Raw genomic sequence first — 27,901 nt, 5'->3', positions numbered from 1 at the left:
AGTCCTTAATAATACAAATTCTCTGATTGTTATTATCAGAGTTGTTTCTTCAGTTGCCGACAATGCTATTTTTTTAGGAAGGGGCAGCGTCGTTGGTACAACTGATTTAGGATTTAGCTAAGCTAAACTGCTAAAGCAAAACATCTGCACCTGCAGCAGGCGGAGGTTATAGATTTTGCCAAAATGTAGTAATTTCGCCCGAAAAAGCGACAATTCAGAGAGTATCCGTGCTAAGCAATTTTCAAATGCGTAAGTAAATCTTAAATTTAATAAATCAAAACACAAATCAAGCAAAAGGAGCGTCCAAGAAACTTTCTTCTTCGACTTCAGATTCAATGTCGCAAAATACATATTTGACAGGTTGTTTTTCAGGCGAAAATGTCGTCGACGGCGGTTTTAGAAGAGGCTCCGAGTGAAGAAGTGCTGTCCAACGTGGACATTGACATTGAAGTGACTTCATCAACGTTAATTCTCGGTTCGCAAATGAACAACGAAGATGGACATTCCGAAGACGCGAGTATGCTGGTCGAGGGCACCACGCCCGTCGAAATGCGCCAAACCAACGTCACCACAGTGCCCAAGGGTTAATTGATTTTTTGAAAAAAATTAGCAGTTTACTAAAATTTCAAATTTTCAGAACCGTCAACCTGTTGGAAAACGGGGGCCCGTTACTGCATAGTAACGTTTTGCTGCTTGAATGTGGTGATGCTGGTGTTCGGAGGTCTCTGGCCAGCTTTGTCCCAATACTCGAAGGATGACCACAAACGAATCGTCATCATCCAAACAGATCGATTAGTGAACGTGGTCAACGAGAGATTTCTCAGCGTAGCTCTTGACTCGTCACTGATTCGGAAAAACTTTAAAAAATTTGACATGAAGTATTTGCAGTATTTTTGTAAAAATCAATATTTTACATAAGAATTCTCAGATCAAAAGCGGCTCGAATGCTGGGCTCATCCCTGTCACCATGTTATCTGCGCGTTGGAGGCACTGCTGCCGACAGACTGATCTTTGTTGAAAACCATCCGAAAAATGGGCAAAATGACGATGCTCCAGCCCTACCTATCGACGGGGGTCCGTGCGCTTACGAGGCCGAGCTTTGCACCAAAAACCATGCTTACTTTAACATGTCTGGTATTTTTATCCAATAATTCAATCCAACTTGATTTTAATATGGTTAATTCAAAAGGTGAAGCATTTCTTGAGATTAACACCTTTGCCAAAACAACCGGCATGGACATGATCTTTGATCTGAACGCTCTTCTGAGAAACGGAAAGGTCTGGGACGACACAAATGCAAAAGAGTTGCTCGCATATGCAAACGGTCTGAATCTCAAACTCAACTGGCAGCTGGGCAATGGTTTGAATGAAAACCAAATATATTTTGAATTGGAATGTTAAACCAGAGTTTTTGCAGAGCCCAATGCCTATCGTCACCAGTTTGATGAAGTGGTTGAAGCGACCCAGCTAGGAGATGATTATGTAAATCTTCGGAACTTGCTGAACTCTTACCCTAAATATGCAAAGTCACTTTTGGTTGGCCCGGATATCACGAGACCGAGACCACCAAAATTGGCCGACTTGGATTACCTGAGGGAATTCCTTCGAACTGCCGGTCCGAGACTTAACGCTGTCACTTGGCACCAGTAAGACAAATCAATTAAAAAAATAATGATCTTTTGACCTAATTTCTTTTTCTAATCAAGGTATAACTTAAATGGGAGAGAAGCTACCCTACAGGATTTCCTTAATGTAGAAACGTACAACACACTTTACGAGCAAATCATCCTGGTAAACAATGCCGTGCGGAGCATGGCACTTGGCACACCAATTTGGTTAGGTAAGAAGGCTTTTTTTGGTCATTGAAAATTTAAATGGCTAACTTTTATGTAAAAATTTAAGGTGAAACCGGTTCAGCTTTTGGTGGAGGTGCACCCGAGTTATCTGACAGGTTCGTGGCTAGTTTCCTGTGGCTGGACAAACTCGGAGTGGCCGCCAGTGAGGGCATACATGTGGTTGTTCGGCAGAGTCTGTATGGAGGACATTACGGACTTCTTCGAACCGAACACAAAGGTGATCACAAAGGTGCTCTGATCCCAAATCCAGTAAGTAATCAACTTTGTGATATATGGCATTATTTTTAATTAATTTCGTATCAGGACTTCTGGGTCTCCATTTTGCATAAAAAATTGGTTGGAACAGGAGTTGTTGGCGTCACCCTACTCAACGACTTCAAAGGCCCAGTGAGGATTTACTGTCACTGCACAGAGCCATCCGCCCTTCACCCTGGCTTAGGCGCAGTCACCATCTTTGGAGTCAATTTGCTCCCAGATGCCATCGAATTGTCCCTCCAGGGCACCCACAACGTCAGCAGCGTGGACAGATATATCTTGCAAGGAGAAAGCGGCCTTCAATCTCAGTAATATTTATAGCAACTTTCAATTTCTTCATAATTTTGTTTTCATTGTTTAGATATGTTTTGTTAAATGGTGAGAAGCTGGATATTGGGCCGAACTACCGCATTCCTCCGCTGACCGCCCAGCCAATGGACCTAAACTCTCCGATCTCGATGCCGGAGCACTCGATAGGATTTTGGGTTCTGCATGGGGCTCAAGTGCCTGCTTGTCAAAATACTCAGTAGAGAATACCTTTCCTTGTGCACTCACATCCTATTCTTATCCTATTGTAATCTGCATAAACACACAGAATCTTTTGCTCCTTGATTACTTAGAAACATAACAAGTCACTCGATAGGCACTTCTTTTATAACTAAATGTGCTTCAAGTGACTGACTTAAATATTTTAGCTGATCGCATTATGACAAAAAGAAATGGAGGAACTTTTAAGCGATTTTGAATGATTCTTTAGCGTTTTGATATTGACTGATGATCTATTCTCCACGTCGAATTTATTTTATCCTTATTATTAGTTCAGACAAGACAATTGAGATTACAAAAAGGTGCAGGAAACGAAGCAAAATAATGAGCTGTATTTTATTGCTATATGCATTTTATCCCCCATATTAGATTTTAGTGTCACCCGCATTCAAGAGCATTCGACGCACCCTAATGTCATTAAATGATAATTGCTCCCTCTTGTTTTATATTAATTTGGTATCATTGTTTTAATGAACTTGATTTTAATACCTTGTTGACAATTTCTGCATCCCTATTTGATTTTTTATATTATTTTTGATAAAATGTGATTTAAAGTTATTGCCAAATAAAAATTTGTCAAGTCCTGTTCTAACAATTTGTGCTTTATTTGTTACTTTTTCCAACATTAATCATCTTCTATACACAATGATTGGTTACACAAGAACGTACACCCATGTTTCAATCATAAATATTAGTTCGTATTTTTCCATGGCTAGTACATTGAGCTACCATTGATCTTCATGATTAATATCAGTAATTGACAGCAATTATTATATTGAATTACAATCAAAAAAATAATATGGAATTTCCTATACACAGATCATCTGTTAGATTGATGCACCATTACTTTGTTGTTCAAAAATGAGATTTCGGCAGAATGCACATAAATATCACAAAATAAATGGAATAAAACGCCACAGTATACATTCACCTCCTATGAATAAGCACGTTCAACATTATAATAATACTAAAAAATTTCAACACTTTACATGATTATTATCGAAGTTGTGGTTTAGATCCTTTGATATGTTACAACGGGAAGTATCGACAATTATACAAATTCGCTCAAGACCCATATTGGAGATTCTGATTCCTAGTTGCCCAATTTCTCTAATAATACTCCTTTCAAGACAAGAATCCGCTCTTCATAACATGAACATTTTGTGCGTTTCAGTTTTTCACGATTCCTGTCTATAAAGCAACATCTCGTAACAGATTGTTAGTGAGGATTACCAACTCCAGTACATGATTACACATTCATTTACATGATCTTTAACAACATCTGTGGTGATAAGTATATACAATTGACTGCTGAAATTTAATCTGGAAGCTCGACTTTAGAATTTAATCGGTGGCCGTGACGGTGATGGTCTTGCCCTTGGGATCATCATACCTGTCGTTGGTCTTTATGTCCAGAATCATGGACAGGCCCCAGGCCATGATAATCGCTAAGAAGCCTGTGCAGAACAGGCCAGACAAAATGGGGATTGTGAAGAAGTAGCTGCAGTCGTAGGGGTCACTGAAGCCAACTCGGTAATTGTACGGCTCCACCTGTTGATTAAAAATTCATTATTAATTTTGATATTTTCTAATTTGGAAAAAATATTAGCTTTGATTAAGTGTAGAAATTTAAAGCTAACCTGAAAATCAGTGAAAATAAGTGAATTATTTGCATCTCGGAATGTCGTATTGAAAGCGCTGCAGTGGTAAGAGAAATTCCTAGGAACCGTGATGTTATTTTTCAGTGAGAGGACAACGGGGGTGGCTCCATTTTCTACTTCCACCTCACCCAAATTCCAGTAGCCTCTGTAAAGTTCTGGAAAGCGTAACCGTAGAGTTACCTGGAATTTGATTTTATTAATTCTTTCATCAAAAAATAATTTAATCAATTACTTTGCTCGGAGTGGAGAAAACAATGCTGAGAGTTTGCAAGTCTTCCTTTTCATCAACCGTAATTGTGGTGGCGTCGGAGAGTGGCATAGGCTTGTTGTTGTTCATAATTAAGATTGGGGCGCTGTTCATGTGCAAAACAACCTTCTTGTCTTTGTCCGTAAAAATTGTGCCGTTGCCGACTTTAATGGGAACCACGGCCTGTCGACGAACACGATGAAGAGCAACCTCGGCTGAATTCCAAGATGAATAGCGGGAAGTGTAAATTCCAAGAACGTTGTTGAACACCTAAAATTAATTTAGTTATTATAATTTCATAATTAAATGACGTGGAAAGCACCTTCAGGGCACTATTGTAAATGGTGTTGATCTTCTGGTCGTGTCTCGAGAGCATTTCAGGCCTGCTTTCGCCTTCCTGGGCGTCGTCCAGGTTGATGACCAGGATGATGGACTCGCTCTCTGGCAGTTCATCCGAGTTGTAAGGCAACCAGGTGTATCCATTCTGGTCCAGTTCCTTCAAAGCTGTGGTTGGAGAGACAACAGATGGCAGATATACGGTGTCCTTCGACTTGTTGATTATTTTCTGCAAATGAGGGAAAACTTTCTCTTCGTCTGTGAGGAAGTCTTCAGAGCTGAGATTCTCTTCGAGGAACAGCAGAATCAGAGGCTTTCCGGCTTTGGCAGTGATTATTTCCTGCAAATTTGACACAATATTAATTAAATTTCAAACAGATGTTTGGATAATTATTTTTATATTTATTACAAAATAATTAAGAAATCAGTAAGAATTCGAGGAAAGATTGTAAATTTAACGAATGTTTAGTTTTTGCTGAATTTAAGAAGAATTTTATTTACGTCCAGTAAAATTATTTTTTACCTTCAGCAAGGTGGAAAAAAGCTCGTCGTCCACCTTCTCGAGCCCGGCCGCCGCTTTTTTCGGGGACTCTTTTACAGTCGTTTCCTGGCCCTTGAGAGACGGCGACTGCCACAGCAGCACCGGAACACTCTCCTCGACGTTTGACACATCAAAATTCGGGCTGATTTCAGCCTGAATCAAAGAAGTGCCCAAAAATATGACGAGTAAAGAGGTGAAAATCTGCCCGTGGGCGGCCATTGTTGGTTTCTGCAAGTGGGCAGGGTCGGAGCATGTGACGTGACGTCACCAATCAAGTGACTCTGCGATGCAATTCTGACCAATCACGAGCGTACACCGGAGATTTTTGACTGCAAACGGCGCGAAAATTGCTGAGAACGAGGAACCTATTGATCGCGTTTGGCACGTGGCCCTAATCCCTAATACGGGGTTGTCGGGATTAAAAATGAAAATATGGAAAACAAATTCCACATATTCCATAAATATTCAATATAATTAATCAACTTGTCTTTTACAACAGAAAATTTAATAAATTAAAATAAATTGATAATTGATTATGCTATTAAAAATGTAAAATTATAAAGTAAAATTTTTTTCTAGATGTAATCAATTTTTAAAAAGAAATACAATTTTGATTTTATTTATTTAATTATCCAGGCAGCCGTATCCGTTTTCAAAAGGGCGTGTTTCATGGGCACCAAGAATATGGCACATGCGAGCACCAGCCAGTTTTGTGCAAAATGGAGCGCGTGCGCCCTCGTCAGAGCACCGAGTGGGCCGGTGCGAGACAGAAAACATCTGAAAGTCAAAATCAGCCAGCATCTCTCGTCCTCCAGCCAAATTTATTGACATTTGGCAGCCGCCCTTGTTCGTCGGGCCCAGGGAGTGGGGACCGCAGGGCCTGAGCTACACATAAACCTGCCATGCTGGTCCTGATGGCGGATTAGTCACACGAGAGAGGAGCGCAAAGGTATTCAATTTGGAACGATGCGGAGGCGAGAGAAGAGCAGGAGCTGAGTTGCAAAATTTGCCGGCGTTTGCCCGGAATTGATTTTTGGTACAAATTCAGCTTGGTTCAACAATTCCATATTCGTTCCAGGTTCCAGCCCGACTACAGTATTTTCTTTTATGAACAAAAAACATTTTATTCTTTCCTTTGTGAATATATTTAAAATTTGGTTTAAAATAATTATCATTAAGATTTTCAATAAATCTCCTTTATTGAGTTAAATTCAATTGGAACTTTTAAAATACATCTCAAATCTAAAAAAAAAAAAATTAGTAAAAATTTAAAATAAAAAAGCAAGTAGGCAACTTGCTCAACATCTGCATCATGCAGGTTGCATTTCTCTCATTTTCTTACATAATTACTTTTTCTTCAAGATAGTTTGAAGACGAAGGTTTTGACGCCACTATAAAAATGGACAACTCAGCCGAATGCGATTCCAACAAGAGCATGAAAAACCTGGGCGTGATGGTGAAGAGCATGCTGCAGGAGCTGCAGAATATGCAGCAATTCCACGGGGCCGGATACATCTCTGAAAAACTGTACTGCCTTCTGCAACTCTACCTGCAGAACAACAAATCATGGAACCCTGCCGTCGACCTTCTGCAGTGCCTCAGCGACCTCAAGGACGCTTCTTTGGTTCCCAGCGCTGCGTATTTACAGTGAGAATTTATTTTTTAAGAATATAAAATATTCATTTTTTTTTTAATTGCAATATTTTTGCTAAAAATACTACTTATTTATTTTTAGAATGCTAACCAGTCGGATAACCCTAGACAGTCAAGCTCGACTTGTGTTGCGAGACAATTTTAAAATAATTCTGCCCTTCGAACATTATGCCAATGCAGTCATGCTGAAGCACATGAATGGTCCTCAAGGCATGCACCTTGGCATTGATGCCACAATCCGAGCAGTATAAAGATTTTTTAAATTTTAAAATATGAAAAAATTGTATTATAAAAAATACCTTTGCAGGTCATGGAGTCTTACACTGTAGGCAGAGAACACTTTGGCATGGACAAAGAGTTCATAATCGACGTGGTGCAAAACTGTCCCAACCCTGCCTGTCGCTTTTACAAAATGGACAATATGAATCGGAAGCAGTTGGAGCAGATGAAGACGGCGGGTCAGCAGCCGATGGAGCAGTACGCCCAAAAGATGCAGATGGAAATCAACAAGCAGCACTTCCAGCAGCCCAACAAGCAGTTTCTAGTCACTAAAGCAAAAGGTTTTGTAATAATTATTTTTAAATTGAAAAAATATTATACATTTTTTTTTTAACCGCAGCCACTCATGATTACAACGCAGAGGTGCAGTACCCAACGCAGGTGGTAGCAGACCTGAACCAGAACAACAATCAACAATCTGTGAACAATCAAATGGCAGAGCAGTCCGAGCGACTGACCGATCTCTTGAGGGCAAATTTGGACAGCATAGAGGGCTTAACTGAAGCTAAAGTAATTAATTCGAATTTAAAATTGGACATTTTTTGAAATTTTTAACTGCAGGACTTTTTATCTTTGCACAATGGACTCTGGCCGCTGCTGGATGGAAACGAAAAGAGGACTTCGATGCCGATTGAAGGTAGTAAATATAAGAAAATCTGAGTAATTGGACGCTTTTAACTTTGACAGAATTTGAAATGCCAGGGCAGGAAAAGATAGTGAGAACGTTTTCCGAGCTAATGAAAAACATGGCTAGGATGAAGACTTGTGTTCGACCGTCCATGTGCAAGCCGTACGGGAAACAATCCGAGTCTCTGCAAAAAAGTAAATTTCTATGCAATAAATAAATTCAATAGAAAATATTTAACTTACTGAATTTAGCTCTGGTTGACACAATCCAGCTAGTCCAAAGCTTGAGGTCGTTCTTACCCCCGCCGCACATCACAGTAACAAGTTGGAAAGAGGAGGAGCACAAGCATAGGTGAACTGAATTCCTTTAGACCACTTTAAAAAAATCAAATCTTATTTCAATTTCCTTAAATGAAAAATTTGAACACTATTTTTTCTATTTTAATTGACAATTAAAAGATTCTAAATTGCAGGCCCGGCTCCAAAAGTAGCTTGAGAGTGCTGAGCAAACAGAACTCCACAGGGGGCCCTTCTGACCCAGGAATGACCCCAATGCAGGTCCCACCCATGATGGCCGAAAACCTGCAACACCTGGTGCGACCAAAGGGCAAGTACGAGTAAGAGAGAGAGAGAGAGCTGTGATACTACCAGTCTAGTTCTGCTCATGAAGAAGAGGAAAGGAAAAGAAACTACCGCTGGCTAACAGGAATGAAAACAATTCATAATAATAATTAACGCATTACTAGCTACTAAGGTTTTGGTAATTTTTGCTGTGAATTCAATGTGAGAAGGATCATAATTATCGATGGCTTCAAATTTAGCATTTACAGCCGAGAATCTGATTCTTGTCATTTTTCTTGTCAGGGTTGGGGGAAACGTCACCGAGCTCTCTACAGGCACAAAAAAAAAACGATCAAAAAGCTGCTCCATTCTAAGCAGTATTGACTTGAAAATTCCCTTTTATAATTTTTATTTAACCCAAAAATGGCATTTTGGTGATAAAATTTGCTCAATTTACAAAAAGAGAGGAACTGCCACCATTTAAAACAACTTGTTTTCTCCAACCCCAATTTTCTCGTGATTCAAATTCAGTGTGATCAATTTCTAGTGTGTTGATGTTTATAATTGAAATTTTTTATTCTCTCTTGTTGATTAGAGTTCAATATGAAAAGAGATTTAGCATTATGAAAAGAAAGTAGACAAGAAGCCAAAAGGAAAAGTTTGACTGCGATATCAAGCATGCTTTGAAGATGGACTGTTTTCTACAAATGGAAAAGGATATTGGCATAATGATGACGATTTTACTATCACATTAGAACTCTGACTTAGCAGGCATAATTAAATCAGGTATTTAAAAGTCTTCAAAGCAAAAAATTTTAGCTAGAGTAAGGCATCTAATTAAAACTAAACTCTTACCTCTAGAATTATTATGCCCTTGTTAAACTGCTGCAGGCAGCTTATTTAACACTTCCTATTTTGTGAAAATTCATTTTTTTGTTTTCAACTACACACTACACATAACAAAGTTCAACAGCTGCAGTACAAGAAATGAAAAAACAGTATAATGGAGCTAAAATGTACAAGTCTTAATTTCCCTTTTTTCCATTTTTATTTGAAAAGCTCGCAATAACAAATGGTTTTAATCAAAACTTTATAGATTTTGGTTAAGGATATTCGGAATTATTTTCAAGACTGTTAAAGTTATCTTGTATGTACACAACCAATTGTTTGAATAAACCTTTTGTGAGTTCAAAATGCTACAAGTGTGGAGTTTTAACATTGACACCCATCACTCGTAATAATATTATATGTATATCACAACAACGAACGAAGAAAATTTGTGATAGAGAGTCAGTATTGGTCAAGTAACAATGGCAGTTTCAATAACTATCTCTACTCCAACATTTCAGCAAAAGCTTTGAGAAACACGATATTTTGGAAAATTCCAAAGGCAGAAAAATTTAATTTTTAAATTTAACTGGAAGATATGATATAAATCCGTTTGACTGGAATTAGTAGAGCTTACAATATATTGTGTTATCACGTATTCATACGTCAAAGTAGCAGCACTGCGGGGGTCAGACTGGTTTCAGGACAAAGACAACATCGTCCAGCCAATAGTAGGACTGACCCAAGTCTCCTTCGCACAGGTACGGCAGTCGGGTCCAGCGCTCGATTTCGAATCCTGCGGACTGCAGTACTTGGGCGGTCGAGTTTATTTGGTCCTCAAAGGTTTCTCCCTTAATGTTCAGGTTTTCCTCTGGAGAGTGATCCCAAGAATCTGCAAAAGAATAATTTGAATGAAGAAAATTAAAAAAAAAAAATACTTGCCTGCCTCTACATATGGTTGGAATGGAAGGACTAGTGCAACAATCAGTCTTCCCGTATCAGGCACAAGGCTGTTGCGAATTTCAGTCAGCAGTGACCAGGGTTTGCTGCATCGATCAAGTAAGTTCAGGCAGCTGATCACGTCAAAAGGTCCTCTAGATGACCAGTTTTCAATTTCGAGCACCCTTCAAAGTAAGTAATAAATGAGTAATGATTTTAAGGTTCTTAATTTTTACAGAAGAGGAAATTGGGGTAAATAAAATTAATAATTTCAGTAAAAAAAAATAAGGAATAAGTGAAATTCATGAATTTATTTAGTTGGAATGTTGAGAATAAATTAATTCATAGGTTTTTGAAAAGCACAGGTGTGTTTCAAACAATATAAGGTTTAGATTACTTGTAGCCTCTTTGTGCAAGAGTGTAGCGCATGGTGGGCGACACCTCGGTGGCGAACACCTGGCTGAAGGTTGGGGCCATCACGTTGGTGATCAGACCGTCTCCTGCGCCCAGGTCGAGCAGACAGCCGCCCGGCACGCGGGGAAGCAGCCGACGAAAGTGGCTCTCGGAAAAAACAAACATCGAGCCACGAGAGAGCAATCTGGAAAAAATGAATTAATTAATTAGATAAATTTGAAATTTGCAATACATATTAGTTAAGTACATTTTTTTTAAATATAAATTTTAGCGGTGTCTATTTAAATATTTTTATTATTTAAATTAATTCAGCTCAAGTTTACAAATAAATAATTCTTCGATTTTAAAATCATAGTGAAAAGTGACAGTAACTATGAAAAGATTTATAACCAATAACAACCTTCCATTAGACATTTTATTTACTCAAAAAGAATCGTGGGCGCAGGAAGGAGAATGACTCATAATTGTATTTATACATTGTACAAAAGCTCGGCAAACAAGGGTTTCCTCAGTCTCATTTTTCTTTCGGCCGAAATCCATGCTTCATCCCAAATGCTGCGGGTGATTGTTTAATTTTCACATCAATTTTTATCTGCGCTTATTAGCGGCACTCCTTAATTTTATTTCGAGGGGCTTTTTTATTATCTTGGGCTAAACAACAAGGGGGAGTCATTCATTATACGTTGGAATAAAATTTACCGGCCGCTTTTCGCGCCTCTCCACAAAGGACCTTCTCTGTTTGTCACCAAACGCGCCACAGATAAAGCGGATAAGCCGCAAATAACTGAACCGGAGAGGCTGGGAAGATGGAAAAAACTGCGAAAAAAGTATAACGAGGTAAAAATGTGCGCAATTCCGTCAATAAATCACTCCGGGAGCATTCAATACGTGGATGATTAGTTTGAATAAGGTCCCCGTTAGCACCAATCTCAATTTAAAAACTTTGGCAAATCACGACCTGAGAAAATGAACTTTGCGCACAATACCTGGCGAGAAGAAACGAATCAGCCGAGTAACAGTCTCTCTTCTTTCGGCCATAATTTCGAATCTCTTCTTTCTTTTGTGGTGCTTCGGATTCTCGATTCATTACACCAAAAATTCGGTGTGCGAGTGCGAGAGTATGGGTTTCTTTTCTTGCTTCGCGCGGCCAGCACCTCGCGTTTTTTGTTCTTTTGCAAATTCCGCTGGCACAATGGGGAGCACAATGCACGCGGTGACGGGCAGCGCGAATGGTGTGGGAAAATAAATCACGGATCAAAACAGCGACTCTTCCCGCATCGCACTGCCTTCGAGTTCTAATGTTTTTGAATCGATTGGCCGAGAAAAAGATACTCGAATAAAAATTATAAGAAAAAAATATCCAAATTCATAACATTTATAAAAATTTAAAATTTCTTATGTTAATATTGACAAAAAATCAAAAAACTCATTTCATTCTCATCAATTTTAGTTTTTCACATATTTATTTACATCAAAATTTGGAAAAACTACAAATAATAATTAAATGATTGATAATATACGAGAAGAAAACAAAACAAATGAAAAGAAGCAAGAATGGAGTTTTAAATAATATCGAATTGCTTTATATTATTTTTTAACATCTATTTCTTTTCTGAATGAATTTTAAATTATTTTAAAGATTAAAATTGATAAATTAAGGAGTAATTTACGAAAACTAAGAATAAATACGGTGTCTAATTTGTAAGGAAACTCTTTACTGTTGCATTTTTAGTGGTTTGAGTAAAGCTGACCGCGAATTCATCACATTCTTTAATTAAAAGAAGTTCTCGCGTTAATTAACAAAGTACGCGGTTGCTCATTCCAGACCGTTTGTGTTGTTCGATTATATTTATTTCTGTGTGTATAATTGATTGGAAACCTCTCGCTCTGGTCGCGCAGCTAGTGAGAGATAAGAAGAGAGTTTTGGAAGAGTCACTGCTGCTCGTTATTCGCTGTGCAACAACAATGCACTCGAACGCCGTGATGCGTGATTATTCCAAATTATTAATGATTCTCTATGCTCGTCATGACACAACAGCTTGTTAATCAAATTCGGCCAGCGGAATGCAATTTACATAAAAACACCTGTGATTAATGATACGGCCGCGCGCGCGCTCGGACTCTCAGGAGAGCCGACGCGATTCTTCCTCACTTTCTCACCAAAACTTGCTCCCAGGATGCACAAATTATTTCCTGATTGACCTTTTTTTTTTTAAATAAATCCACTTAGCTTTTGTCATTTCATCCTTCTTAATAAATATATAAAATCATAAAATATCTTAAAATTTTTGCTATTGCTTGAAAATTAACGCATTTTATAAATTTTAACAATTTTATTATATAATTATGGCGGTTATCTTCAATTCACAGAAAATCATACTTGTAAAATCAAATTTCAATTTAATGATTATCCGAAATTAGAATTTGGCTCCAAAAATTCCTTTTTCACCTTTTAAATTGTACAATAATTTAATAACATTCAATTGATACTTAATTAATTGAAAGTTATAAATTTTAAACGTACCCATTAATGGAAGTTCTGGTAAGGAACCATTTGAGAAGAGAGCTGACCAAGGTGTGCCACATTTGCAATAGGATTCGTTCCGACTTGTCCGAACTGCTCTCCAAAAACAATTCCGTCTCCTTGTCCATCTCGAGCTGCACAAACGCCTGTCTCAGTTTTTCGTCTTGTATCATCTCCAGGTTGCAAATGTACCACTGAAAGAAGAAAATTATTTTATATATCAAATTGATTGCACTCTTAAAATCATTGTCGAGTACTTGTGGAGAGGCCGCGCACACCTGACACAAGGGCCCCCAAGACTGAATGCGTGGTAATTTTTATTATGATCGATTCCGAAGCTGCTAAACGCGCGGAGAATCAACACATGCACGTACAAATGTTGCCTTTCCCATTAATTAAATCCAATGAAGCAGCGTTTTGTTGTTATTACACAGAGATGATAATCAAGAATTACAGGAGATGGAGAGAAAAAAGACCGGTAAAGTGTGCGAACGCCAAGGTTTCAAGTGGTGGTCAACTTGCTCGTGAGAAAATTGATTAATATTATAGAAAATTGTAAAGAAAAGAAATTTTGGAGGACAGTTAAATTTCCAATCTTTATTTTAACACAACTATTATAATTCTTAGCATTCCTAGGAAAATCATTTCTCAATAAATATAAAGGCTTTGATTTAAATACCTTGGAAAAGAAAATGAATCATTTATGGAGAAAATTTTTACAAAGTTCGAGGAATTTCCAGCACGAGGATAAAAACCGATAAAAGCGATCAAAGGTGGAGGGAAGTGGCACAAAAAAGGCACAATACTCCACGGCTGAGCCCCAAAGGGCATTCCCTGCCCGGATTATATTATTTTCGAGCAAAGTCGGGGGAAAATTATAATTTAATAATCGCGCCTCGCGCATTATTTAATATTAAAACGGCGCAGCAGCAGCAGCCAGATGAGATACATAAAATTATAATTGGGCCCAATTATCGATAATTCCGCGTCTCTCTCGTTGAGGCATAATTAGCGGCGGGGCCCGAATATTTAATAGTGTATTACATATTAATGAGTAATTACACATCAGCATCACAATGTGGACACAGACAGTCTCGGCTCACTTGAAGGTCGATCTAATTACAGGAGGCCGCCGTTCGCCGCCTCTCTCGATCGGGATGTTTGATTTTTCGGGGGATCGACACAGAGATTTCGATCTCAACAATTATTTTTACTCGGCATTGCCCACTTTACATTTGAATTAATTCATACACACAGGGCGGGTGCGGCCAGCAGCAATCAACAGCGCCGATTTTGTATAAACAGATGTTTTCTTGCGAGGTCTATATGGAGATTTACCATAAATTATTTTTTCAAACAAGCATGGATTAACATTTTTATGGCTCTCATTATCAAGGTTTTCAAAACGATGGCCATTGAAAATATTGTTCACAATTTTCATTTTTTTTCAAAGGGAATCAATTAATTTGAAAACATCTCAAAATTGAGATTTGTGTTTTCTCTCTCCAAAATTCTTGAAGTTAAAATATTTAATAAAAGTATGAAATTTATTTTAATTTTGTGGACTAAATAAAATAAGATAATATAAAATTTTGTCCATAGAAATAATTTCCAAATAAACGCAGAGCAATTAAGATTTTTTTTTAAAAAAAGCATACCAAAATAAATTCACCATTTGCGAAATCGAATACCATTGGTTCTTATGGCAGCCTTATCTTAGAATGATTGAATCTTTTCAATCCTAAGACATGTTGTACAAAATGAAAAATAAAAAATATTGGCGTTGGAAAAATCAAAATTGGTTCAGCGTGGGGCTGTAGTCAGGCGATCAAAGATTTGTAAAAACTCAAAAAATTGGCTTCGGTTGCCTACTTTACAAATCTTTGATCGCCTGACTACAGCCCCACGCTGAACCAATTTTGATTTTTCCAACGCCAATATTTTTTATTTTTCATTTTGTACTCTTAGGATTGAAAAGATTCAATCATTTTAAGATGAAGCTGTCATAAGAACCAATGTTATTTGATTTCGCAAATGGTGAATTAAAAAGATTATCTGCTTTTGTGTGTTTCACTTCCAAGAATTCCAGTTTCAATATAGATTTTAGCTTGGTCTTTAAAATTGACTTTTACAATTCGCTTACATTGTTTTACACTTTTTTTGCACTATGTACATTCTTAAGCTGAAATTGCACGATTCGAGGAACATCAGCACTTAGCCCGATGCATCAAAGGGTCCCAAACAATAATAATCAGAGCCGGGGCGAAAAAAGCGCATTCGAGCCGAGGAGCTGGAAATTCAGCAGCGTGTTATTTTTAAGCACAAAGGTGCTCTCTGCGCCGAGCGCCGAGGTGTGTTTATTTTTTCTGGCCTAAACGTGAGTTAATTACTATTTCTTGCTACAATAATGATACAGTGTGTGTGTGTTATTTTTTAGCCCCAATACCGGGTATATTTAAAATGCGCACCGTCACCATCGGCCATTGTTCTGCCCTCGTGGATAATTAAACTGAGTAAAAACAGACGCGCCGAGAGTCAGAAGCAAGCGGCAGCGTTTCTCTTTGCCTAGTCCGACTGTGGGAACCAATTGGAGTCGCACTTTTGGTGCTGAATCGTCAACTTTTCCCCCTTGAAAGGGAAAGGAGGCAATTAATGAAGGTCCTTTCATTTTAAATGTATTTTTCATTTTCATTGTATTTTTTATAAGATTTGGTTATGAATAAAAGGAATAATTAAAAAAAAAACATTCGTTGCAAAAATACACACCAATTGGAACGTTATTATTTTGAAAATTTTATACATACTCAAAAATTATTTATTTATATAACAAAATTTTTTAGGAAGATTAAATTTCAATGTTTTAGATACTTAATTTGTATTTTCCCAGCCAAAAAAATCCACCAAATTTTTTAGAATCATTTTAAATTTAATGATTTTGAATAATTTTTATTTTATTAAAAATTTGTCAATTTACTATGATAATTTGCAGCTTTTTTAATTCATAATTGTAAATCATTTGTGAATTCTCAGAGGTATTTCAAATTCAATTCTCCATAAAATTTATTTAATTTTTATGCATTGAAAAGGTAAACAACCTCAAAATTGGTATCATGGATGTAATTGAAAATTTCAAGTATAAAAGCGTTAGTCTATTGAACAATCAAACAGGTTTCATTAAGACAATTTGCAAATTTTAAGCATCATTTATTTTTGCTGACAAAAACTCAAAGATTTCATTTATTTTAAAAATCTCTGGTTAAGACATTCGTCTCTACATCTGAACCATTTCAAACTCATCTTTTATTAATATTTTTATGTAAACAAAATATACAAATTTTATTGCATTTGTCTGTCGATGAATAAAATAATCGAAAATCAATATTTGAGAACAAAACCTTGAAAATATTTCAATGCGTTGAAACTTTTTCTACCACCTGAAGTTAATTGTAATAAAATTGTCCCCAGATTATCCCATGCCTCTTTGTGTTTCTAGACAAGGTTTGCTCCCAAGTACACTTCTTCAACTTGAATTGCGTTATTTGACTATTTTTTTTTATATATATTTTAAATTCAGTGGTAGAGCCAGGTTGATTGAGGGTTGCTCGGGATGCTGGTAGGGTGATAAAAGGCGCGTCTCTTTCAATCAGCGCGTCGCCCCCCAGCAACGAGCGACGACGGTGGAGGCGCGACATCGGAATTGGAGCTGAGTTTGCTTTTAAAAACTTAAAAGTGCGAGATCCCAGGAGATGATGAGCGAGCGAGAAAGCGAACGGGGCGCTATATCAGACAAAAAAATACAACCAGCCAGCCACCTCCCTAAATCAATAAAGAATGTATGCGCGCCTTCTTCTTCTTCTTACACCGAATTCGACTGCCATGTGTGTGTGTGAAAGAGAGAGAACTTTTTATGGTGGCGTTAGTTTCCGATTCGAGCGGGGCAGGAAAAAATAAGAGAAATTATTATCCGCGGCGCACAAACAAACAGCGCCGCACGAATTGGACGTGATAATGCATTTATTGTTGGCCTGTTTATTTTTAATTCTCTCTCCACATACCCTCAGCGTCTGTCAACATGCACGGCCGAAAATTACGACGACTATGAGGACAGATTATTTTATTGACTTTTCTTCGCTTTTCCCCGCGGCTTTTACGGCTTTCTGATTAAAATTAATGGCCGTGCTTTACGTTTCCGGTAATTTATGGGAATTATTATTTCGCTGTGATTTATTTTAATGTGGAATATCAGGGTGAAAAACTGTTTGAATTATTCACCAGACCGAGATTCGGAGCTCGACCCGCGGAAGTTGTCAAAAAAACATGAGATTGTCTGGGATTAATCGATTCAAATGTTTAAGGCTGGAAATATTTATATTTACTCTAAATAATTTTTGGAAAATTAATTGGACAAAGTTTGTTAAATAAAATAGCAAAATCGTCATTTGCTTCATTCTGTCAACGAAGTCTCAATAAAATACTTATTGAATTTTTTTAAAGATTCCAACTTCATAAAATTAATGATTTGCTTTTATTGTCTTGGCAAGGAATGAATAATTTAATTTGAATTTAATATTATCCATAAATTAATCACGTGGCAAATGTGACATTTGCTAATCAATTTCTTTCCTTGGGGCAGCTTTGGGGTTGTACCGTCGCCAAAGATTCGATATTTGAACGATACACCACCCTTATCGCGAGCGCCTCTCCCCACAAGGGTAGTAAAAAGCAAGTGTCCGCGGTAGTAAGTTAAATTATACCTTTCTGGATTCTTTTAAAATTATTTTGCAGTTCTTTTGTTTAAAGATGTTTTTATCTTTCCTTTTCTCTATTTAACTCTTATTTCACGGTTTTAACGTAAATCATATTTCTCATTTTACGTAAATAAAAGAAATACTAATTGTAAGTGAAATTGATAAAAAAAGCCCACATCTCTTCACAAACGGTCTTAATTTGAGCCGCGAGGGCCGATTAGAGAAGGAAAAATATGGCGTAGGTGCAAAAACGTTTCACAGAAGGCGCCTGCCTTCTTCCATTCGGTGAATCCGAAACTTCATGTGTGCGTTTTAATTCCGCAAACGATTTCGGCGAAGCGGCGTTTCCAAATCCGCGCCGATTAATCCGCTAATGGATTATCCGGAAACTTGATCATCGAGCGAGGAAGAGCTTCACGGAATCGGGAAATAATTATTGCAGCAGAGTTGAGGCGGCGGCGTCGGAGAAAAAGGTCGTCGCCGGTCGGCCAGGGGTCCTAATTTGAGCGGGCGCACGCTGCATTATTATTAAGCACATTATTTGCTCTCGCCGAGATGATAATTACCACTCGGGACGAGCTAATTATCGTTTGAGTGGCGCCTCGTAATGATAGACTCATGCCAGCGCACGATAAATTGTGCCGCGGCAAGACTTTTCTGCTCGATCGGACGCAAATCTGTTTCCGAAATGCACGAATTCGATCATAATAATAATTCATAGAAACGAGAATGTGGCACTGAAGCATTTGCACTCTTCCCACACTCGACGGCCAAATCTCAATTTGAATAACATCGCTTTCATATCTGTTCTCTGAAGCTTTGGAAAATTTAATTAGAAAGAGAAGACTTATGGAATTTTTTGTAAACAAAATTATAATTTAACTGCTGAGATATGTTGGAAAAATTGTAAAAATTATTCATGACAAAACAATTATCATGATTTTGAGACAATTGCAAGACATCAGATTTTTTTACGGTTTGTATTTAATGGGATAACGTTTTTTTCCCCTATAAATTGAAATTTGTAACCAATTGAAGCAATCTGAGAACTTTTGAAGAAATTAGAAGAAAAGTAATTTGTTGAATTGAAAATAAAAATAAGCGCAATTCATAAAAAAGTATTCTCTGAATGATAAAGTTTCATCTTGAGATTATTATTATGATTCGATGACTCCACTAAAAACTGCAAAATATATTAGAGAAAAAATTTACAACACACTTTAGGCAGGTTTATTTAAAGCTTATTTCGAATTATAATTATTTTAACAGATCTCCACGATCTATATTTCTTTAAAAAAAATAATTAATAAAATTATTCAACCTTTTTATTACGTAAACTGAAAAAATATTATTTCAATTTCAAATTCAGTCCTACTTTGATTAATAAGACGATAAAAAAATTGTCGAGCCTAACCATTTTTTTATAATTCAAAACATTTTGATACTAATTGTAAGTTGAAATTTATTAAAAAAAATTAACCTTTTCATCGCTTTTAAGTTATTTAAAAAATTACTTTTTAGTGTAGACAACTTTTTCAAAGGGGTTTTATATATAATTTAAAAGAAAATAAAACAAGTTTTAAACGAACTTCAAACAATCGATTACTATTAATATCTAAATTATACATATTTGCATTAGTTTCAATTTAGTTTACTCTAAAAACAAATCATCAATTGATTGATAATTATATTAATATTTCAAAAAATTGGCTCCTCATCTTAGTGAAACAATAAAAAAATTAACAATCGTGTAAAAAAGTAATCAAGCCATGGCAAGAGGCGTGTAAAGAGTCGCGGTAAATTACGTGGTGGAAAAATGCGATGACGCGCGCGCCGGAAAATAACTTTTTGTTGAGGTGCTGCGTGGCTTGTGGCGAGACCCACCTAACTTTAATTAGGCTGCTCGTTAGCCGATCGCTAATTAGAAAAATCCCCACGGTGTTATTTGCTCGTTGAGAGGCGCGCGCAATCAATTTCCATAAATCCTGGCAAGGCTCATTTGCCGCGCGCGCGGACAAATAAATTAGAAAAGCATTATTATTCGCACCTCGGGCGACCCGCCACAATAATATAAATAAATAAATAACCAACGCACTCATACGTGTGATAATTATAATTTATGCACGAAACCCAGAGTCTCTCTGCCTTGTAATATTAATTACGCCCTTTTATTTACGAGCCTCGGCCACTCGTGGGTGTGACTATTGTTTTAATTGGCTCTCGCTCGCCCCCGAGCCCAATGAAATTTTTCACCTCCCACGCTCATTTTCTCATTTCGAATAATTATATACGACTCATCTTGAACTTTTAAGTTCCAAAGTAATCAGAAAGAATTAAAATTTCTAATCGTTAATTTTTTTAAATGAAATTTATTCATTTAAGGTTCTTTCAAAGTGGTTACAAGATAAAGAAAAAGGGTTTAAAGTTTGCGAAATTGGATTGCTGAATTTAATATTTTTTTTTTGTATAAATTTAAAAAATAATTTATATTTATTAAGCTCAATTATATTTAAATTAAATGTAAAGAACTGCATAAGTTTGGAAAAAGGCAAGAATTATTAATTATAATGGAAATGAAACTTTTTAAACGCAATTTTAATTATTCTGAGCTGAAAAACGTGTAAATTTTAATTTGGCTTAAAATATTTATGTTTAAAATATTGTTGGAATTAATTTTTGATATTGGAAATATTAAACACCAAATTTGATTTAAAACAAATAATTTAATAATGCCCTCAGTATTAATTTAAATTTTCTGATTTAAATAAATATTAAACTAACTCTTTACCACTGAAAAAGTAATTTAACTTATCATAAATCTCATTAATAATATTGGGAACCAAAATTATATAAAAATCTATAGTTTTTCACATATTGTTATATGTATGGGCACTTTTAAATAATTTAAACTTTCATCAAATAGTTGGTTCAATTTTTTCAATTAATGTTAAATGAAAATGATAACAACAATTAAGAATAATGAGAAAGCAATTTAATTAAAAAGTAATTGTATATTACCATTTTTGACCATTTTTAAATTATTCTAGTTATTTAAAAAATAGAAATTTAAATCAAGACATGGCTAATGTAAGCGATCATTATATTTTCAGCTTTGAGCCACAATTAATAATAAAAAATAAAAAAATTGAAAAAAAATTAAATATATGTATCATCAAGTTAAACCAGATTACTTTTGATTATTTTTTGTACTATAAAGTTTAGGCTTTTTTTAAACTCGGACTACTTTTTTTAAGAAACATAAGAGTAATTTACAAGGATCAGACCTTTTTGCTAACGATTGTTAATTAAGAAGGGCCAGAACAATTGTACATATTGCATTGTTGACCTAGTATGAAAGTATACATAAGGGGTTTTTTTAAATTTGTTATTTTAACATACCTTTCTCTTGTCAAATTCTTCGACAACCTTGTCGTTGGCAATCCGGTCGTACATGGTTCTTGCCAGGGCACCCCTGGGCCTCAGGTAGGAAGTTACGGGCCCTGGCTCCATTTTTCGCAGGTCGTTTTTGGCACCGAGTAGAGAGACGACGATCAAAATCAGCGCCGAGCCGACCGAGACCGCGGCTGAAAACGCTTCGGCCCGCATTCCATTCGACGCATCGTGCAAATCGCCAGGTCAAAGGTCGCGACCGGCACCGATTCGCACGTACTTGCAAATCAAGAGAGATAAAGAAACGAAAACTAATGCTAGAGAAACGTTCGTGTGCCGACTTTTCGAGTGTCTCCGAAGTGTTTGTTTTGATTTCTGGTCTCGCCTTCCTTGTAATGTTCGATGATCGATGATTATGGTCAATTTTTATTTAATGTGCGAATTCCTTTCAAATTTTCAGTTTTGTATTTGGAGCAAATTTCAAACATAGAATAATTTTGAAAAAGCCTCAAATGTTTACAAAATCAGCGTAAATCACGATAAAATTAAACAGGGTTTGAAAAATGGCGCGAAAGCGGTATGCATTAAAACTGCTCGACTCGCACTGGTTGTGCAGCAAACTCTTTTTGAAATTTATATAAACTTATATAATATTTTTTTTCTACGAAACTTTATAAATTTATCTGAGAACAAGAGTGGTGAGAACCGTTTTGAACGAAGGACAACAATATTATTAAATTCAAAATGTTCCTTTGGTTTTTATAATTCAAATTAGAGACAATCGGAGTTTAATATCTTGATTCATTAATTTGATTAAATTAAAATTGCGCTTGAAAGGGAAAACAGATAAAAAATACTCTGTCCATAACTCCATACAATATAATTGCAATGTTTGAATGGCATTGATGTTTATGCAAGATAATGTCAAATTATGTACACAAAAGCATTTGAAGAAATAAAGAGGCACGAGTTGTTGTCTTGATGTCACTCAGCATTATTACGGCCTTAATTTGAGTGAAGTGTCCACCATACTCTATGGCATTGGAACCACTAACTGTATTTTTCCCTAAAACTTAAAAATAAAATCAAATAAAATGCAAAACAACGTAAGTATGATTTTAATATAAACTAATTCATAAAATAAAATATATTTCTGTTTCTTACCTTTCATCAGGATAAAAATTTCTCAATTATCTGTTCAAAAATACAAGTTAAGAAAATTCTAGTTTTTATTCAATTTTAAATTAATTTAATAATATTTAAATTAAAAAGTTTCTAATTCAAAAATAAAATTAATTACCAAAGAACTACTTCGCACCTTCAGGGGTTAAATTGCAATTCAGCACGTCAGATCACAACTATTGAAGGTTCAAAGTAGTTCTTTGGGAATTATTTTTCTTTTGAATTAAGAATGTGTTCTTGGATTAAAAATTTCCTATTATGGTTTATGCTGAAATTTTTTTCAATTTCATTAATTGAATTTACGTTTAATTTGCTTTTGTCGTGCGCAGGTGAAGCTTTCGTTTAAATGAGTAATTTATTTCCAAACACCAGTCGATGCAGCCATAAACACAATGAACATTAATACGCAGGCGACGGCAACAGATGTTGATTTCCCAGCGCACAGGTATATAAATTCAGCCAACCAACACGGCGGCAGCAGTTTGTACATACACAAGCGTTATATTAAAACACAGTGCGCGACTACAAAGTCAAGAGCGTTAATGACGCTGACTCGGCATAATTTCGCATTATTATTTTAGAGCCGCGGCGCGCGGTAAGCATTTTTCTCTATTTTAACGCCATCCTTTCTTTCCGCCGGGGCATGTAAATTTAATTCGCGTCTGAGTGACTCGTCCCGACTCTCTGACTTGCCTATTTACCTGCGTGCATAATAAATAAAACAAATATTAGTAAATAATAAATGATAAAGCGCCGCCGGCTGCAGCGCAACATATGGCCCGAGGTGATAATCGAGTTCTTTTGAAGTTTGTTGTGACGTTTGTCTTCTCTGGTTATTTTTTGAATTGACTGCTGCGCTACCGTCGGGCCGAGGATGCGCTTTTATAATTCGCTGTTGATTGCTGACAAATTATTCATGAAATCGCCGCATTAACACCTGTGGGATAATTTGAATTTGATTAGCATGCGTTGTTTGCCAAAACGCCGACATCATCAGCAGAACCCGGAAACTGTATGATATGTTAAAAGCAAAATTTGCTCATGCTTATAAATGCCACATTATTTATACTCATAATACGCATTTCATTTTTTATTGATTTCGTTGATTACTTAATTACAATGATAAATCAATTTTATGAAATAATGTTAACTGTTTGCAACTTAATCTCATAAAAAAGACAATAAATTGAGTGACGCCTTCTGCGCCACTAAAAAAGGGCACAGGCCGAAAAGACTTTGCCTTGGCCTGACCCAAAAAAGAAAAATATTTAAAAAAATCAAAACTAAACATATAATTATTTTGCATTTAAAAAAAAGGATAATCTTGATTTTGACTGAATATTTGGTGTTCACCCTGCACTGTTCTTGAACAGTAAGACACAATTTCACCAGAGGATAAATTATGATGGGACATTTTAAAAAGATATTTATTTAAAAAGAAGCAATAAAAATGTAGCGACATAATCAAATGAAATTGCAATTTTTCTTGTCATAATAACCAGACTTTCTTTCATTTTAGTTTTTATTTCCAATCAAAATGACACTGACATATTGTGCTGTATCGTACTGCTGATTAGTTTTTAATTAAGTTAAACTGCAGATGGAGCAAAATATTGTTAATTGATAACAAAATAATGCCTTAATTAATGTCAAAAGCAAAATTTATTTATAATAGATTAAATTAATTTTAAATTTAACATTATTTATAATTATTTATATTTCATTTAAAAAATAAAAATTTATTAAAATATTTTTTATATAAAATTATATTTTAAAATAAATAAAATAATTATTAATTTATATAATTAAAATCATATAAAAACAAAATAATTTTATCTTAACTTTTAAAATTTAAATATGTTAAATTTATGTAAATAAAGCATACAACAATTTTTTTAGATGCCATCATTTTCAAATGATTCTGTTCGATGGGCGTTTGTGATTTTGTGTTCCGCTTGAGAAAAGTTATGAATGAAGCGGTCAGCTCTATTTTCTGGAGATATAAAAGGTCCTGGTCGCACCCAACTAGATGAATCGGTCGTTTTGAGTGAGAAACTCGCGGCCTCATCTATAATATAAAACGCCGGAGCTGTGTTTTTTTTTCTTCAAGCAGCACATACAATGATACAAAAAATAAGAGAGAAGGCGGCAGGAGAACACACAATTAGTTCAACCTTGCTCGCTGCCTGCTGATAATTACTTTTCCTTAATGACTTTTTTTATACAAGTGTGTGCTCCGCTCAAGCGTGTGTGTATTAATTTCGAAATTAATAATATCACGCGCGTATATAGCTCCTGGTGTTGATTATGGGAAACAATACTCAATATCCTAGCACACCCGCCGAAGGCAGGTGCGAAAAAAAATAAACACACCGTACGCGTTTTGTACTTAAAATTCCACCTTTAATTAAAATCCGCCGTCCGCTTTTCGGCGCGGAGAATAAAAATAATTTAATGCTTATTATCGCAGCGAGGCGAGTAAAAAATTTACACAATTATTAATCAGGTGCGGATGCGAGGCTTCGTCAAATTGAGAGCAGCACGGTAGCTGATGAAAGTTCAAATTATTACTTCGGCGGCGGCGGCGGCAGATGAAGAGAGGAAAATGAGAAGCGTCTCTCATTTGCTCCTCGTCTCCGTTGGCGATTATTAATTTAAATTAGCGGCTAATTTTACGCCTTCCTCTCCGGCAGCTCGAGTGATTTTGCAGAAGAAAAACGCCGTTATGCTGTCGCCTTTGTAATTGCTTGGATAATAATCGCGGAACGGGGCTGCTGATTTTCAAACCTTCAAATCGAATCAGGTCACTCTCCAGCAGTAATTAATCGTGCGGTGCTTTTAAAACAAGTTGATACAAATTAAGTTTTAAAATCGATTATCTACGCAGTTGCTTTAAGCAGTAATTTTCTTGCCACAACAGCATCAAATAACAACTTGATACGTTGTGCATAAAATAAAATTAAATAACTTGATAGAAGAATAAATGAAGGTTGAATAATAATTTTAAAAATGAATTCAATTAATTATAATTAACGCGTTTTATGAGCCAGAAAGAAGATAATAATTTGATGTTCATAATATATGTTTAATCAATTTATTTAATTTTTTATTTTATTAGATGGAATTTTAAATCTATTTGTTAGAGGAGCGTATAGTGTAGGATAGAAACAACACATAAAATGACTTTAATTCCAGCAAATACTTTTTAATAGAGATGTTTTTATTTGTTTGAAAATTTAAATGGAACTAAGTACAATAAATTTGGCAAAATTTGTTAATAGCATTTCAAAAATCAAACTTTTATCAAGATCAGGATTTCACCATTGAAAAAAAATCTTTAATAACCAGTCAAATCAATTTTATTCCTGGTACTGGCTGTTAAGTTTTTTAACTAAAACTACAAAATAATTTTAAAGTTCCATCCAGGAAAGTTAAAAAAAAAGACTTTCAAGCCTAGTTTAATTTTATGATTTAAACTGATTTTTCATTTTTTCATAGGGAAGGATTTTTATCCATATTTTTTTAGCTGCAAATAGAGTTTATTGACTCGACGTAATATAATTGTCATGATTTCTTTTGGATAATTTGGGCGAAATTTTTAAACTAAAAGAAATCTTTTTACCTTTTGAACCTGTACAATTTATGTATTAGAGAATCAGAGAAAATAAAAGGATTTTTCTTCTTCTTCTTCTTCTCAATTCTGAATCCCTGGGAAAAAAGACATCACTCCGTTTTTCGAATTCTCAAATCTCATTTGCCTCACACAGAGCTGCAGAACGGGAGCCTCGGGGCATTTGTGGCGCTTTTTTGAATGGGCTCCTGAGAGCCGCGCTGCAGCCAGAGGTGATTCAAGTGATGATCGCGAGAAAGACAGGCCCCGCGTCTCGGAGCTACTTGATTTAGCAGTAATGAGAAGTGGCAAGAAAGAATCCAAGCCGTGGCTAATGACGCAGCAATAATTCATCCAAAAGCAACATCCGCGCGCGCACCACGGCCAGAATTTTTACCTGGAATTATCTCGCTAAGATAATCAACGCGCCGGGCACAAAAAGACAACAAAATCAATTCTCATTTGGAAATGACGGTCATTGTACACCCACGGTAATATTTCATTATTTAGCAGCGCAAGATCTCGATTTTTTTTCTCCACTTCGTATCTCCGCACAGCCTCGAACGTGTTCTTTTCTTCTGCATATACCTGTGTTGGTAGCCTATGGGAACGCAGACTCATCATTATTTATTTGCAATGTCATAACACACCAAATGGGATAAACGAAAACAAGCTCCCAGCCGAGAGCTGCCGATCGCCGTTGACGTTATTGAAAATGAGAGTCTTTTCTTTTTTATTTCGCGCATCCTCCTCCGCACACAGCAATTATATTCTTATATTGCAGCACCGCGTCTTATGTATTATCGTCATTACTCGAAGCAAGCATATGTGGCCGAACGGAAAAAACCCAGGGCAGCTCTCTTCTTTCGTGGCTCGGAATTTCGGAGTGGTGCTAATCTCGCCGCAGATGCGATTTTTATTATTGTAATCTAACGCGCGCATGACTTTGGAAATCGGTGAGAAAATTAATGAGCAAAAAGAGAGGTGAATTATTGGTTTCCAAAAAATAAAAACGAATTGCAAACTCGTATTTTTGTATCAAAATAAAAATTATATTATGCAATTTGCGCAAAATTATTTTTTTCAAAGTAAATTTTCGCAATTTTAAAAAAATTCAGGCTCTTTTCTAAAGTTTAAGTCAAATGAAAACCTTTGAGGGATGCTTCAAACATTGATCATGTTAATAGATTGGCTTTATCTTTTAATGTCACGGTGTGCAACCCTATTTCATGAGCAAGAAAAATACAAAAAATCAGCAATATTTTTTAACACCACATTTTTAATTAAACTGGTAGAGCCAGTTTGTTTAAAAAAAAAACCAATTCTGCAACTAGGAAAAAGCCTGATTCATTCATTTCCATGATCATCTCCTCGAGTGTCAACTTCTACAAACAGATCCCCCAATGTTCTTAAAATAACAAAACTGTATAGCAAATCAATTTATTGCAATCTGATTTTTTAAGCACAAATTTTGAAAATGCATAATGAATCATAAAAAGATCCCGGTTTTAGTAATTTCAACTAAAGCAATAACCAATGAATTCAAAATTAAACATAAAAATTTCAAACTTTTTGCTTTTAAAAATTATAAAAATCATTATTATTTAATAAATAATTAGTTTTAAAATAAGAATTGTTTAATTTTTGAAGATTTAAAAAATTTGTTAAATTGTAAATTTAATTTTCTATGCTTTAAATTACTTT

At 35.8% G+C, this 27,901-nt stretch overlaps 4 protein-coding genes across 7 annotated transcripts; 2 read left to right on the top strand and 2 right to left on the bottom strand.

Moving 5' to 3' along the window:
* The first annotated feature begins 89 nt into the window (after positions 1-89).
* On the top strand, positions 90-3,261 carry LOC132192606 (heparanase-like). The gene is made up of 10 exons (XM_059612643.1): positions 90-249; positions 373-583; positions 638-878; positions 929-1,134; positions 1,190-1,360; positions 1,418-1,646; positions 1,707-1,840; positions 1,903-2,105; positions 2,160-2,419; positions 2,473-3,261. Exons 2-10 carry the CDS (start codon positions 379-381, stop codon positions 2,639-2,641), a joined length of 1,818 nt encoding a protein of 605 aa, XP_059468626.1. The 5' UTR covers positions 90-249; positions 373-378; the 3' UTR covers positions 2,642-3,261.
* Positions 3,239-5,679, bottom strand: LOC132192607 (V-type proton ATPase subunit S1-like). The gene is made up of 5 exons (XM_059612644.1): positions 5,425-5,679; positions 4,888-5,241; positions 4,551-4,835; positions 4,298-4,498; positions 3,239-4,208 (listed from the first exon to the last, which is right to left on the bottom strand). Exons 1-5 carry the CDS (start codon positions 5,659-5,661, stop codon positions 4,002-4,004), a joined length of 1,284 nt encoding a protein of 427 aa, XP_059468627.1. The 5' UTR covers positions 5,662-5,679; the 3' UTR covers positions 3,239-4,001.
* Positions 5,680-6,192: 513 nt separating this feature from the next.
* On the top strand, positions 6,193-9,764 carry LOC132192683 (uncharacterized). Of its 4 annotated transcripts, none has more exons than XM_059612763.1 (9): positions 6,193-6,391; positions 6,809-7,089; positions 7,178-7,340; positions 7,403-7,655; positions 7,715-7,884; positions 7,936-8,011; positions 8,077-8,196; positions 8,254-8,353; positions 8,475-9,764. In XM_059612763.1, exons 2-9 carry the CDS (start codon positions 6,842-6,844, stop codon positions 8,620-8,622), a joined length of 1,278 nt encoding a protein of 425 aa, XP_059468746.1. In that variant the 5' UTR covers positions 6,193-6,391; positions 6,809-6,841; the 3' UTR covers positions 8,623-9,764. The 4 variants fall into 4 exon arrangements, with proteins under 4 accessions (XP_059468746.1, XP_059468747.1, XP_059468744.1 ...); XM_059612764.1 differs by having other exon boundaries at positions 8,062-8,196; positions 8,493-9,764; XM_059612761.1 differs by having other exon boundaries at positions 8,062-8,196.
* Positions 9,522-21,783, bottom strand: LOC132192684 (protein-L-histidine N-pros-methyltransferase). Its single transcript, XM_059612765.1, has 5 exons — positions 21,415-21,783; positions 13,268-13,461; positions 10,727-10,927; positions 10,333-10,514; positions 9,522-10,282 (listed from the first exon to the last, which is right to left on the bottom strand). Exons 1-5 carry the CDS (start codon positions 21,619-21,621, stop codon positions 10,080-10,082), a joined length of 987 nt encoding a protein of 328 aa, XP_059468748.1. The 5' UTR covers positions 21,622-21,783; the 3' UTR covers positions 9,522-10,079.
* Between the last annotated feature and the right edge of the window lie 6,118 nt (positions 21,784-27,901).

Source organism: Neocloeon triangulifer, unplaced genomic scaffold, assembly GCF_031216515.1.
Source record: "Neocloeon triangulifer isolate White Clay Creek 2 clone unplaced genomic scaffold, ASM3121651v1 ptg000003l, whole genome shotgun sequence".
NCBI classification, from domain to species: domain Eukaryota; kingdom Metazoa; phylum Arthropoda; class Insecta; order Ephemeroptera; family Baetidae; genus Neocloeon; species Neocloeon triangulifer.
The sequence above is the reverse complement of the archived record's forward strand: the minus strand, read 5'-3'. Positions and strand labels throughout refer to the sequence as shown.